At 42.5% G+C, this 12,591-nt stretch overlaps 2 protein-coding genes across 3 annotated transcripts in view; both read right to left on the bottom strand.

The window, feature by feature from the left end:
* Positions 1-3,720: 3,720 nt before the first annotated feature.
* Positions 3,721-7,394, bottom strand: LOC108929700 (uncharacterized). Its single transcript, XM_018744397.2, has 6 exons — positions 7,272-7,394; positions 6,628-6,975; positions 5,805-6,152; positions 5,011-5,115; positions 4,144-4,196; positions 3,721-3,994 (listed from the first exon to the last, which is right to left on the bottom strand). Exons 1-6 carry the CDS (start codon positions 7,312-7,314, stop codon positions 3,863-3,865), a joined length of 1,029 nt encoding a protein of 342 aa, XP_018599913.2. The 5' UTR covers positions 7,315-7,394; the 3' UTR covers positions 3,721-3,862.
* A 4,018-nt stretch (positions 7,395-11,412) lies between these two features.
* Positions 11,413-12,591, bottom strand: part of map4k2 (mitogen-activated protein kinase kinase kinase kinase 2) — a 29,974-nt gene continuing 28,795 nt past the window's right edge. For both annotated transcript variants that reach the window (XM_018744472.2, XM_018744473.2), the window contains exon 32: positions 11,413-12,150. In XM_018744472.2, the coding sequence (XP_018599988.2) occupies positions 12,063-12,150 (88 nt within the window). In that variant the 3' untranslated portion in view covers positions 11,413-12,062. The remainder of the gene's footprint in view (positions 12,151-12,591) is intronic.

Raw genomic sequence — 12,591 nt, 5'->3', positions numbered from 1 at the left:
TGTAAATTTAAGTCGCTCTAGAGCATGTCAGTACGTGATCTAAACTGTGCATTTCTGATCTTTTCTTGGAAAAATACATTTTTTATTCCCCAGTTCTATCTCTCAGACTCACATACACACACACACACACTGTCTGAAACCACTCGTCCTATACGGGGTCGCGGCGAACCGGAGCCTAACCCAGCAACACAGGGCGTAAGACTGAAGGGGGAGGGGACACACCCAGGACAGGACACCAGGCCACCGCAAGGCACCCCGAGTAGGACTTGAACCCCAGGCCCACCAGAGAGTGGGACCCGGCCAAGCCCGCCCCGCCCACTGTCTCAGACTCAAACTCCTTATAAGCAGAACCTTCTCAGACTCTCTTTCAACTCTTTCACTCCTGGTGCTCATTTGTTGATTGTCAGTGTGTCAGATTGTTGATTGTCAGAATGGTTTCTATAAAGTAATAACAGAACCATCATCCAGAGCAAGGACTAACCCTTCACAGGTGTTGCTCTTCTTATGCTCCAAAAGCCAACCATGTCAACAGGAAGTAACCCCAGTGCCATAATTTCCAACACCTAACAGGGAATTTCCATCTAATAAAATTATTATTATGATCCGCTCACACTTTCACCAACTTGGTTGGTCAGGGTTGCAGTGGTCCAGAGGATATCCTGGAATCCCAGAATCACCGGGCGCAAGACCGGGGGGGGGTACACCCTGAGCGGGACACCAGCCCATCACAGGGTAGCCACACACTCAACACTCACTCAATCGTTCACACACGATGGGCATTCAGTGCCCCCAACTCACCTGAATTGCATGTCTTTGGACTGTGGGAGAAAACCAGAGGTCCTGGAAGATACCCACAAAGACATGGGGAGAACATGCAAGGATCTCCACATAGACTGAGCCAACAACCTAATTATTATTATTATTATTATTATTATTATTATTATTATTATTATTATTATTATTATTATTATTATTATCCAGCCATTTTCATTAACCAGTTGGTGGCCTGGTCAGGGTCACAGACTATTGTCATTGATGCAGGTAGCATAGTGGTTACAGCTGCCACTTTCGAACCAGAAGTACCCAGGTTCAACTCCCACCTGCTGTAGTACCTTTGAACCTGATACTTCCCTGAATTACTGTAATAACAGTTTCCCTGTTGTTTAATGGGTAAATCAGTGGAAGTCTTTTTGGAACTGTCACATATTGTTATAATAATAGTTTAGTGGTTAGAGCTGGTAGGGGTGTGGTGGTGCAGTGGGTTGGACCACAGTCCTGCTCTCCGGTGGGTCTGGGGTTCGAGTCCTGCTTGGGGTGCCTTGCAACGGACTGGCGTCCCGTCCTGGGTGTGTCCCCTCCCCCTCTGGCCTTATGCCCTGCGTTGCCGGGTAGGCTCCGGTTCCCCGTGACCCTGTATGGGACAAGCGGTTGTGTGAATTTTTAGAAGGGGTGCAGTGGCGCAGTGGGTTGGACCACGGTCCTGCTCTCCGGTGGGTCTGGGGTCTGAGTCCCACTTGGGGTGCCTTGCGACGGACTGGCGTCCCGTCCTGGGTGTGTCCCCTCCCCCTCAGGCCTTACACCCTGTGTTGCTGCGTAGGCTCCGGTTCCCCGTGACCCCGTATGGGACAAGCGGTTCTGAAAATGTGTGTGTGTGTGTGGTTAGAGCTGCGGCCTTCGGATGCAAAGGTTGGCAGTTCACATCTCCACTACTGCTGTAGTTACAAGGTACTTACCATAATTTGCTCCAGTAAAATTACCCAGCTGTATGAATGGTGAATCAGCGAAACGGGTGAACGTAACTATATTGTTCACAACTTAGTCACTTTCAGAATTTTTACAATGCATTGCTAGCAATCGCAGATGAATGCAGCACCTACAGCTTACACAAGATTGAAAAAAAAGGACAACTATTAAAGTATTACACAATTAAAGTACTATTTAAAAGGCACATGGAACTGGAAGAGCCTGAACTCCGTTTATCAGTCTTCTTCGTGAATTTACAGGTTCAAGCTTCTTGTTTTTATGAACGCAGTCAAAAGCTTTTTTTTTTCAGAAGCAAGACCTTAGTTATAATAAGTTTATATGCTATAATCCATAACAATTATTGCTGAGTTTTGAGATTCACTCACATCCTTTATTCATATTTTAAATTACATTTAGCTTGGGCAACACTCGAACGACTTGTGAGAGATTTATGAAATGGGGTCGCGGCGTAAAGAAAAGCGGTGTGTGCTGTACGTGTTTCAAATTTCAAATCGTGAGAACACTGCTGTGATTTAAATTTCAAGCAGAAGGACTCAAGAAAGAACAAAACCTTCCCAGTCCGCTCGTGTGAGAGCTGTCCAGTGCTGAGCAAGCAATGTTGAAGACAGACGGATGCGATCTGATTTTATAATATGACAATTTTCACACGCTTGAAAGAGTAGAGAGTGGGAGGTTTGGGTCTGCAATACAAAATGCTGCATCTATACGCAGTTGGCCAGGATTTTTAGAAGTGCTAATCTGCAATGGATACATGGAAAAGGCTGGATGAGGACAGTATTTTAAAGAAAATGTACACGCTGTTATGCGTGAGGGTCACGGTACTGAGAAGCGTGCTGCGTCTGCCAAAGACACAATTACAGCGCCTCATGGCTCCTTTCCAACCTTGTTTACTGTGCTCTGGCATTTTTTTACTCATGCAACAGAGCGCAACTCAGTGGTGAACTCAGAAAGAGGGGGCCTGCCAAGGCTTTGCGCAGCCAACTAAGACGAAGGATGTTGCCCCCAGCATTGTGGGAGAGCGCCACCTGGTGGCAGACTTGTGCTATTACAAAAAGGTCTGAGGCTCAGTGCACTAACTATTCTAACCATTGTTCATTTTTCTCCAAAGCAACTTATAGTGTAAGTATGAAAATTAAGTAGTTCACAGACACCTCTTCGATTTTTGTAATAGACATTACAGACTGTATCAAAGTTTTGCTGAGGGCTACTCAGAAATGTCAAAGACAGCCTTTTGTCTCATCGTTTCGACATTCGAAGGGGAAATTGAAAACCTAACAATCAACTTATGTAGAGCTTCATTCTGAGCAGAGTACATAACCATTGTGCAGGACCTTTTACACAAGAGACCATACAGCATTTTCAAAAATAAGAATTTATTTCATTTTATAGCACAGTATGTGTCTTAGAGCATATTTGCTGCTGTGCTATTAGTATTTATGAAATACCATATTTGCAGGTCAGCAATAATGGTTACAGCAGATATGAGAGCACTCATTAAAGACAGCCAAATAATATATACAGTACAACTGTATTTCATTACATAGATATATATTATATACTTTTATTTGACTGTCTGATATGTGATAATAAATTTTATATATTTAATTCCTCAAAGTGAAACATTTTTTCTTGAAATTGGTAATTTCTTAGAGCTGATTGGTCTCAGACTTAATTTGCCTGTGCTGATTTACAGTGTGGGTTAAAAATCTGTGCAGCACTATTATTGACCACTTTGAACATCGTTTAGCTGAAATATACACACACACACATTTTCAGAACCGCTTGCCCCATACGGGGTCACGGGGAACCGGAGCCTACCCGGCAACACAGGGCATAAGGCCAGAGGGGGAGGGGACACACCCAGGACGGGACGCCAGTCCGTCGCAAGGCACCCCAAGCGGGACTTGAACCCCAGACCCACCCGAGAGCAGGACTGTGGTTCAACCCACTGCGCCACCGCACCCCCTCAGCTGAAATATAATAATGTTTTTAATATACTCAATATAGGAAGAAATGGTGTTGACTGAGCTACTGTAGTTGGATTCAGTGAGACCACAACAGTCAAGAATGAAATGATCCAGTTTTAAGTGAATTTTTGTCAGGATTTGCAGCTCATTATCACTTCGGAATATGTAGAGGACAGGTGCTCCTCCTTTTTCCTCGCACCAGGCTTCTGTTTGCTGCGTGTAAAATTCAAAGCTGCATAATTCAGCGGCTCTGCCTCAGAAGTCTATAAATATTTTGAAAAATTAATATTAGCAAGTAAGGCACATAAGATGTGTTTGCATCACATGTTACATTAAGTGATCAAAATATGAACAGTAACCAAAGAATTAGTGAGATTTAATTTCATTTCATTTTTAACATTTCTACTGATACCTGATTGCTGCAGGACTCTGTTCTTGCATTTTCAGAACCCCTCTGTGAGTCATCTAACGAAAAGAAAAAAAATAAATAAATCTCATGGAAGAGCTGATGTATGCACATAATAACTGAACAAGGTTTCAAAACGCAAAATGCATTTATATTTACATGTATTCATTTGGCAGCTCCTGTTCTACACAGTGACACTTGAGAAAACAAAACTGCATATCAACAACTGACAAAGAGATACGAATACAGACACATGAGTCTGAGAAACACAGTTTGCCCAATATGGAATTATGCAAGCCCTCGCATTTAGAACTGAGGAAATACAAACATTTTTTGATAGATATTGTAATGTAAGTTTATGTAGCTGTTAGGAGGTCAGAAGAAAAGTAGATCCAAAAGTTGTATTTTGAGATCCTTCTTGAATTTTGAAAGGGATTCAGCAGTTCTGAGGGAGAGAGGGAGCCCACGGCATCACATCAAGTCGAGTAAATTTTATTGTTGTGTACATACTACATGTGTACACCACAAAATTAAATTTTTTTCTTGCACATCTCCCTCAGACTGTAAAAGTTATAAATACAAACTAATAAATACAAAGATAGTAAATACATCACTAATAAACAGACAATAAATCAAACACCGAAACATTATATATATCATCAACACAACATATACAGAAATACACATCTGATCAAGTCTTTCCATGCAGCTCTAAGTGTGGAAGGGTGTTGAATGACCTTTAGGTCTGTGGGTAGAAGCTGTCCCTTCATCATCAGAACCAACACCAACAAGAGAACAGACAGGCTTTCACCCTTGCACAATTATGTATAATTTATAATGTAGGAAAGTATGATTATATATAATGCATCTCACCTGAAAAAGGCTTCCTTCTCTTGCATATCTGAACGATAATGACCGTCAGAAAACATACATTCAGAGTCCCCAGGGCAATAACAAGAGGGCTCACACCTCCTGAATCTGCTTTAGGAAATTTGAGGTCAGCAAATACACAGAACTCATGGCTTTGAAGAAGAGACCACTTCAAATGAATCAATATGCAACATATTAAAATTATGCTTATAATTTCCAGGTAATAAAATATATTTTGTCTTCACTGTTCTTTCTATTTGTACATTCAGCAACTCAGATCTACATTTCCAAAAAGATCCCTTCACTGTCGATGTCATACCAGCTGCTCGGGTCTGGTAGCATCCTGTGTACCTTGAAATGCTGCATAATTACCATTACTTATATAAACTGTTTTAGTCGCACAGCTTGCCATATAAGAAAAATTATACGTTCACATTTCAAAATTAGTGTTAATGATTTCATAATGGTTTATATGTAGACTTCTATAAAAAAAAAAAAAAAAAAAAAAACAATCCCATATTGCTGCTATGTTCTGTATTAAATTTTTAAAATTGGTCACGTAAGATTACTAAATTATTTCATAGATGTACGGCATATTTTCGTTTCAGGAATACAAAACTAAACTGAATATCAGTAGTAAAACTGCGTCATAAAACTCCAATTACTTTATTAAATAAATTAAATGGTAATATATTAAATTGCTGTTAATCGCTATGTTGGAATATTTTCATGACGTATATAAATGCTAGTAATTAAATGCTCAGTTCTGCAGGCATATTGAGAATTAACTGCATCACCTGTTACCTCCAGCTTTGTCCCATTTCCGAACAGTATGTCTCCACACGTGGCCACAGCACAGTAGTAAATCCCAGCATCGGAGGGACTAAGGTTCCTCTTGGGGAGGATGTAGACACAGCCGTGTGTAGGAGACCTAGCCTCAGGGCTCTTCTCACACTCATCGCTCCTGTTTCCATGGGTGTAAATGAGTCCCGGAAGGGATTCTCCCGAGCCGTGTCTGAACCAGTAAACACTGTGTTCTCCTGCACAGGTCTCACTGTCTACTGTACACTGCAGAGTCACTGAGTCTCCTGGACGCGCTGGGTCTGATGCCACCTGCTGCACCACAGTCCTGCTCCATTCAGATCCTTACAGAAGAAAAACAAATTCAATATATCAATATTTGTATGGCATTATTACAAAATACCCAATGAAGGACAGTGATCCTCTGAGAAGAAATCTGAGAATAAATTTAATTTTGGAACATGACATAAGAACCACATTTTACCAATTTTTCATTAAGATGATATCCTTTTTTTATAAGGCTGATATGTCTAATGTGCAATACACTTCCATATGATATACTAAGCTGCTCAGAATGATTTACCCCCTTGCAACACAGGGGAATTTTACTGGAAGCAATTCAGGGTAAGTACGTTGTTCAGTGGGACTAAAGCAGAAAGAAAGGTACCAGCTAACAGAGGACCCCGCAAATGCAAGGCAACGGCTCCAACACCCAAGCTACCCGCTGCCCTCAGGGTTTCCGTTCTATATAACGTACTTGTTAATTTCATTGCAATAAAAATGTGAAAACAGACTCTTCTGAGGAAAGACGATCCTTACCTACTACTGTTACGAAAGTCCCAGTCCCAAAATGAAAGTGCTCATAATCACTTAAGGCACAGAAGTACATGGCAGTGTCTGACTTTTCAACCCTGGACATGGTCACATTCATGGTTCGCGTGTCCTTCTCCAGTGTGATCCGGCCACTTCCCTTCAGGTCTCCGTAGAGGTCCTGTTGCTCATAGTAGGTAGTGATGATGGTCTCGGGAGCTTGACCGGGGCGCTGGCGAAGCCACATCCAGCGCTTGGCTTTGTCTGACTTGGAGTAGCACTCCAGGGTGACGGTCTCTCCGAGCCTCACTGACATCACACCACGGGGCTGAGAGACCGTTATGTCTGACACTACATCTAGAACACAGCATTCACACCGCATTTTCGCGAAGGTGCACCCTCTTGATCATTTTGTGACATCTCCATCTCTTTCAACTGACCTCCTTAACATCTGCGTTAGGAAACCACGGTCAAACAGATTTTAGAAGCTATGAAAAAAGCAATGAAAATATTTTTAAACTTTTTTCCACGGTAGTTTACTTGGCTTTACTATAATTTAATGTTTCCGTATAAAATACTTAAGAATTGCGTGTATCACATGTGTGAACTCAAATGATGTGTGAAACTAAAGCGATGATCTGTTAGGCACTTACATGGCATCCTGAGGATGGGAAGGGTGAACAGCAATCTGAGCATTGCAACAAGAACTTCTGAAGCAAGAAACTCACACACTGAATTTTCACACTTTCACACAGCAGAGATCATGCATGAGAGGAGATGCCCTTCCCCCTCCTGACCTCATTGGCTATGAAGAACTCAACCTGAACCTGAGCAACCGATCTGCCATGGACCAAATTAAAATAACACTCCAAACTCGTGCAGGAAACAATTTTCCAGTAGAAAATAGTAAATCACATCCGATGACAATCATTCACCAAATACTCATCTTTAGACATGGTTCTTGATTCTGCTTTAGCATAAGTACACTTGGCAACAATAAAGTGCAAATGTCTAACAGCCAATGTTTGTCTTTTGGATGTGGAACATTCCCCTAAGGGAGAAACTCCTGGGTTTCAGCGCCTACATGGCCTTAGGGATAAGAAAGTCATTTCAGAGAAATCCAGTACCTAAGTGCATTTTTCTGTTTTTTACCACCATTGCATAATACATTCCAAGAGGGTTTGTAAACCTAAACCTTAAAAGCTCGGTCGAAACAACTAAACCGCAACCCATGTTTAATCCAGTTAGACCTCTAGCTGAAACACCTGCCCTGTCAATAATTATTATACACAGGAAACATAATGAAACACACACACATTTTTCTGGACAGCTTGTCCAGTGTATTGAGAAAAAAAAAAAAAAACTTACGCTGTACATACCATTTTTATTTCATTTTTGAAATGGAGACTCGTACTTTGGAGATGTTGGTAAACATAAGCGTTGCCTTGCAAATTTGCTCAGTGAGAAGTTTCCATACTGCAGAAATGTTTCTCACATAGTTTTACATATTACATATTCTTTTCAGTGAAGGACTCCTGCTGGTCTTATTGTACTTATGGGCACTGTGGGGCATGCAGCTCATGCAGAATCCTAGCGTCCCCTGCTGTTTGAACTGAAAATTACTCTGTGTGCAGGAGAAGAACAGAAATGTGTTACTCCGCAAAACACACACATTGACATTTTTATTTTTAAACTGTGTACTCTGTGATATCCTACGAAATTTCACTTCATTAAACTTGACTCCGATCCCAAACAGTCTTCCTTCCATAAATAAAACATTAATGAAACAATTGAGTGCCAATATAGAGTGATGATAGAACTTAAGACAACCACCTATTTTTCTAGGATGAGAAGACTAGGGTAGGAGAGGGGGAGAAATAAATATATATATAAAAATTCCCCACCCGCCCCCTTTTTTTTGCGGGCGGTCTTCCTCCTTCAAGCTCGGGTCCTCTACCAGGGGCCTGGGAGCTTGAGGGTTCTGCGCAGTATCTTAGCTGTTCCTAGGACCGCACTCTTCTGGATAGAGATCTCGGATGTTGTTCCGGGGATCTGCTGGAGCCACTCTCCCAGCTTAGGGGTCACGGCCCCAAGTGGTCCGATTACCACGGAGACCACTGTTGCCTTCACCTTCCACATCTTTTCTAGCTACTCTCTGTCCTTGCTATTTCTCCGGCTTCTCATGTTCTTTCTTTCTGATGTTGCCATCGCTTGGGATGACGACATCTATCACTACAGCTTTCTTCCTCTGTTTGTCCACCACTACTATGTCCGGTTGGTTAGCCGTTACCAGTTTGTCAGTCTGGATCTGGAAGTCCCGCAGGATCTTAGCTTGGTCATTCTCGACCACCCTTGGGGGTGTACCCCACTTTGATCTTGGGACTTCCAGCCCATACTCGGTACAGATGTTCCTGTACACTATGCCAGCCACTTGGTTATGGTGTTCCATGTATGCCTTGCCTGCTAGCATTTTACACCCTGCTGTTATGTGCTGGATTGTCTCAGGGCCATCTTTGCACAGCCTGCACCTGGGGTCCTGCCTGGTGCGGTAGATCCCGGCCTCTATTGATCTTGTACTTAGAGCTTGTTCCTGTGCTGCTATGATTAGTGCCTCTGTGCTGTCTTTCAGTCCAGCTTTGTCCAGCCACTGGTATGATTTTTCAATATGAGTCACTTCTTCAATCTGCCGGTGGTACATACCGTGTAGGGGTTTGTCCTTCCATGATGGTTCCTGTTCTTCCTTGTCCTCCTTCTCGGATTTCTGCTGCCTGAGGTATTCACTAAGTATCTCACCAGTCGGGGCCATCTTCCTGATGTAGTCAAGGATCTTTCTTCTTTCATCCTGGATAGTGGCTCTGACGCTCACTAGTCCTCGGCCTCCTTCTTTCCGCTTAGTGTACAGCCTCAGCGTGCTGGATTTGGGGTGAAACCCTCCATGCATTGTCAGGAGCTTCCTTGTCTTGATGTCAGTGGCTTCTATCTCCTCTTTTGGCCACCTTATTATGCCAGCGGGGTATCTGATGACCGGCAGGGCGTAGGTGTTGATAGCCCGGACCTTGTTCTTCCCATTCAGCTGACTTCTCAGGACTTGCCTTATTCTCTGCAGGTATTTGGCAGTTACTGCTTTCCTTGCAGCCTCTTCATGATTCCCATGCGCCTGCAGGATTCCAAGGTACTTATAGCTGTCCTCAACATCTGCTATGTTGCCTTCTGGTAGTACAATCCGACTACCTTCCCTCTCTTCGTTACCATCCAGCTACACTTATCCAGTCCGAATGACATTCCAATGTCATTGCTGTAGATCAGGGAATCGATGTCTCGTTCACTCTTGGCATACAGCTTGATGTCATCCATATAGAGGAGGTGACTGATGTTTACTCCATTCCATAGTCGGTATCCATAGCCAGTCTTGGCAATGATCTGGCTGAGGGGGTTCAGGCCTATGCAGAAAAGCAGTGGGGACAATGCATCTCCTTGGTAGATGCCACACTTGATGGTGACTTGCACAGCTTGCTTGGAGTTGGCCTCTAGGGTTGTTTTCCACTGTGAGGCATCAAGTCATAGGCTTTCTTGTAGTCAATCCAGGGTCTTGCAGTCTCAAGTGACTGTTCTGTCTACCAGTAGCTGGTGTTTTGCTCCTCTGGTGTTTCTACCAATTCCTTTCTGGGTCCTGCTCATCTACTGAGCCATATGCCTGTTCATCTTAGCCACTATGATACCCGAGAGCAGCTTCCATGTTGTGCAGAGACAGGTTATTGCAGATGTTGGAACACTGAGCTACTAGTTGTTTAGGCATTAGTCTTGATGTTGGGTTTCAAAGTATCCATAGGTCCCACATCCTCTTCATGTAACCCCTTTCACTGGGGTTACTTGTGTAGTAGCATTCCAACAGTTCCCTATTCTCATCTCTTGTCCATGTATGTCTTGTTCTAGTTCCAGTAGCCCACTTATTGTCAGTATGTCCTGGTTCCCCAAGACCTTGTTAATCCAGGCAACATCTGAGCCAGCATGACTCTCTTAGTTTGTTTCACTCTCATATCCCATGTAAGCAGAGCCAAGCCTAAGGACCCCCTACTGGAGATAGGCCATAACCAGGATTCAAACCCTGGTTTCCCCTGTGAAAGGCAGCGATCTTACTACTACGCTATCCAGCCGTATCTATAAAAATAAATAAAATAAATAAAATAAAATATCTCTCTCTCCTTCAAATGCACTCTGCAGCATCAACCATGAAAAACATTGTCGGAAGCAATAAGACATCTTGAAAAACTAATGCCAAAAATATTTATTGGGTTACTGGGTTTCAGTATCTGAAAAAGTAAATCAATGAATGAATGTACAAAGATTTTATCCTTGTCTAGTTTATGAGCTAAACAATGTCCTCAGTGTCATAGGTCAGTTTATAATAGTACTAGTAGCAATGCTTTCACTGGTTTTTGTCGTAATGCATTAACGAAATGTTACAAATTAAGAAATGGCTTTTTAGTTTATCAACTATTGGTATATAACTAATTTACAGCCAACAATTAGCCACATTTTCAGTGTTTTTACAGCATAGTAAAGCATTTGAAAGAGTTAAGCCACTAAAATAAAAAATGCAACATATAAGACATTTAGTATATATCAATATGCTGCATATTTCATTTTCATTATTTTACAAAGTATATACTGCAATGTATATTACAATGTATATTCATTTTTACAATATACAGTATTTTGATATCTCACACTTCATTATATGTAAACTATACATGAAATTCTATACTTCACACACATACATATTTCTGTGTCAGGCTAATATATTTTATCATACATTCTTTTCATTAAGAGCAAAAAACCCAAAAAAAACACAGCACCCTCTGCAGGTAAAGAGCACCTCTGCAGAGAGTAGTCAGTCCTAATGAAAGGATGCAGTTCTCTCCACTCTGTTCAACAGTCGCAGGGCTTTGAGTAAAAGCAGGGCATTTTGTGGAATACTGGAACCTCAAAGTTCAACTTAACCAGACACAGACTGACATTTTAACCTGTGTTCACATCTCCAGGTTGAGAGCAATGCTGTTCAAAGTTCACAGTGCACCATTTCCAGTGCTCTGCTTTATTGACTGCGTGTCCTGGAGTGCATCCAAGTGTGCCTCCGTCACCGTTTCCATGTGCATCGGTGTATTTGTATGCATGGGCTTTTGTACCTGAACTCATACCCATGAACTATGGCTCTGTTTCAGCGCCCAGGCAGGGGGACCTGCGTGCTCCTTTCAGGTCTACTCTGCGCACACCAGTCTGCGCAGGCTGTTTAGACTCCACTCTCCCTGACACATGGCACAGCCTCCTTCCTCTTTCAGACACACACATACACTCCTGCTAACCCCATGTCTCTCTCCTGGTGTGTGGCCCTGCTGTGCACCCCAGCCCCTGGGCTCTTTCTCCCTTTCATCTCATCCTTTCGATCAGTAGCTGCTCTCATGGCCCGTGAGGATATAGAGGCTGCTACTAGCAGAGGGGCTTCCTGTAGGGGTGCTCTCCAGGATAATATCCCTAAAACAGCAACAGAAACAGCAACAGCACTGTTAGCACAACCGTTATACTCATTTAGTATCTTTATGTTGAAATATTTACAGAAAGTAGGTGTGCTACAAGGTAGAATGGCCACGCCCACCAATTGGACTATTGGCTGCACCAGGCTGATGAGGGTCAAATGTGGCAATACTATTTAAGTGGGCAAATTGGGACTGGGACATTCAAACTGCAGAGTTCAGAACTACTATAAATGCACATGCTGCCTGGTGTTCATGTTCTTTTTTATGCTTGTTGCACTGTTTGGTTTAGGTTTGCAAATAAAGATATCTGTAAATCCACCCTGCTTCACCTCAAGCCTGGTCAATCCCAGTATAAGTTAAACTTCTGTCAAAGACAAACTGCAATTTCACGAACAATAAATATGGAATTGTGCTGTTGTATCTGTTTGATGTAAATGGA

The sequence above is a fragment of the Scleropages formosus genome, chromosome 13, assembly GCF_900964775.1.
Source record: "Scleropages formosus chromosome 13, fSclFor1.1, whole genome shotgun sequence".
NCBI classification, from domain to species: Eukaryota; Metazoa; Chordata; class Actinopteri; order Osteoglossiformes; family Osteoglossidae; genus Scleropages; species Scleropages formosus.
The sequence above is the reverse complement of the archived record's forward strand: the minus strand, read 5'-3'. Positions and strand labels throughout refer to the sequence as shown.

Bases quoted from the DNA above. Each gene is read 5' to 3' on its own strand.
- LOC108929700 (XM_018744397.2), bottom strand. From the start codon at position 7,314: ATGCTCAGATTGCTGTTCACCCTTCCCATCCTCAGGATGCCAT. The intron at 6,976-7,271 runs GTAAGTGCCTAA...GCTGTGTTCTAG, and splicing joins TCCCATCCTCAGGATGCCAT to ATGTAGTGTCAGACATAACG. The intron at 6,153-6,627 runs GTAAGGATCGTC...TTCTTCTGTAAG, and splicing joins GACTTTCGTAACAGTAGTAG to GATCTGAATGGAGCAGGACT.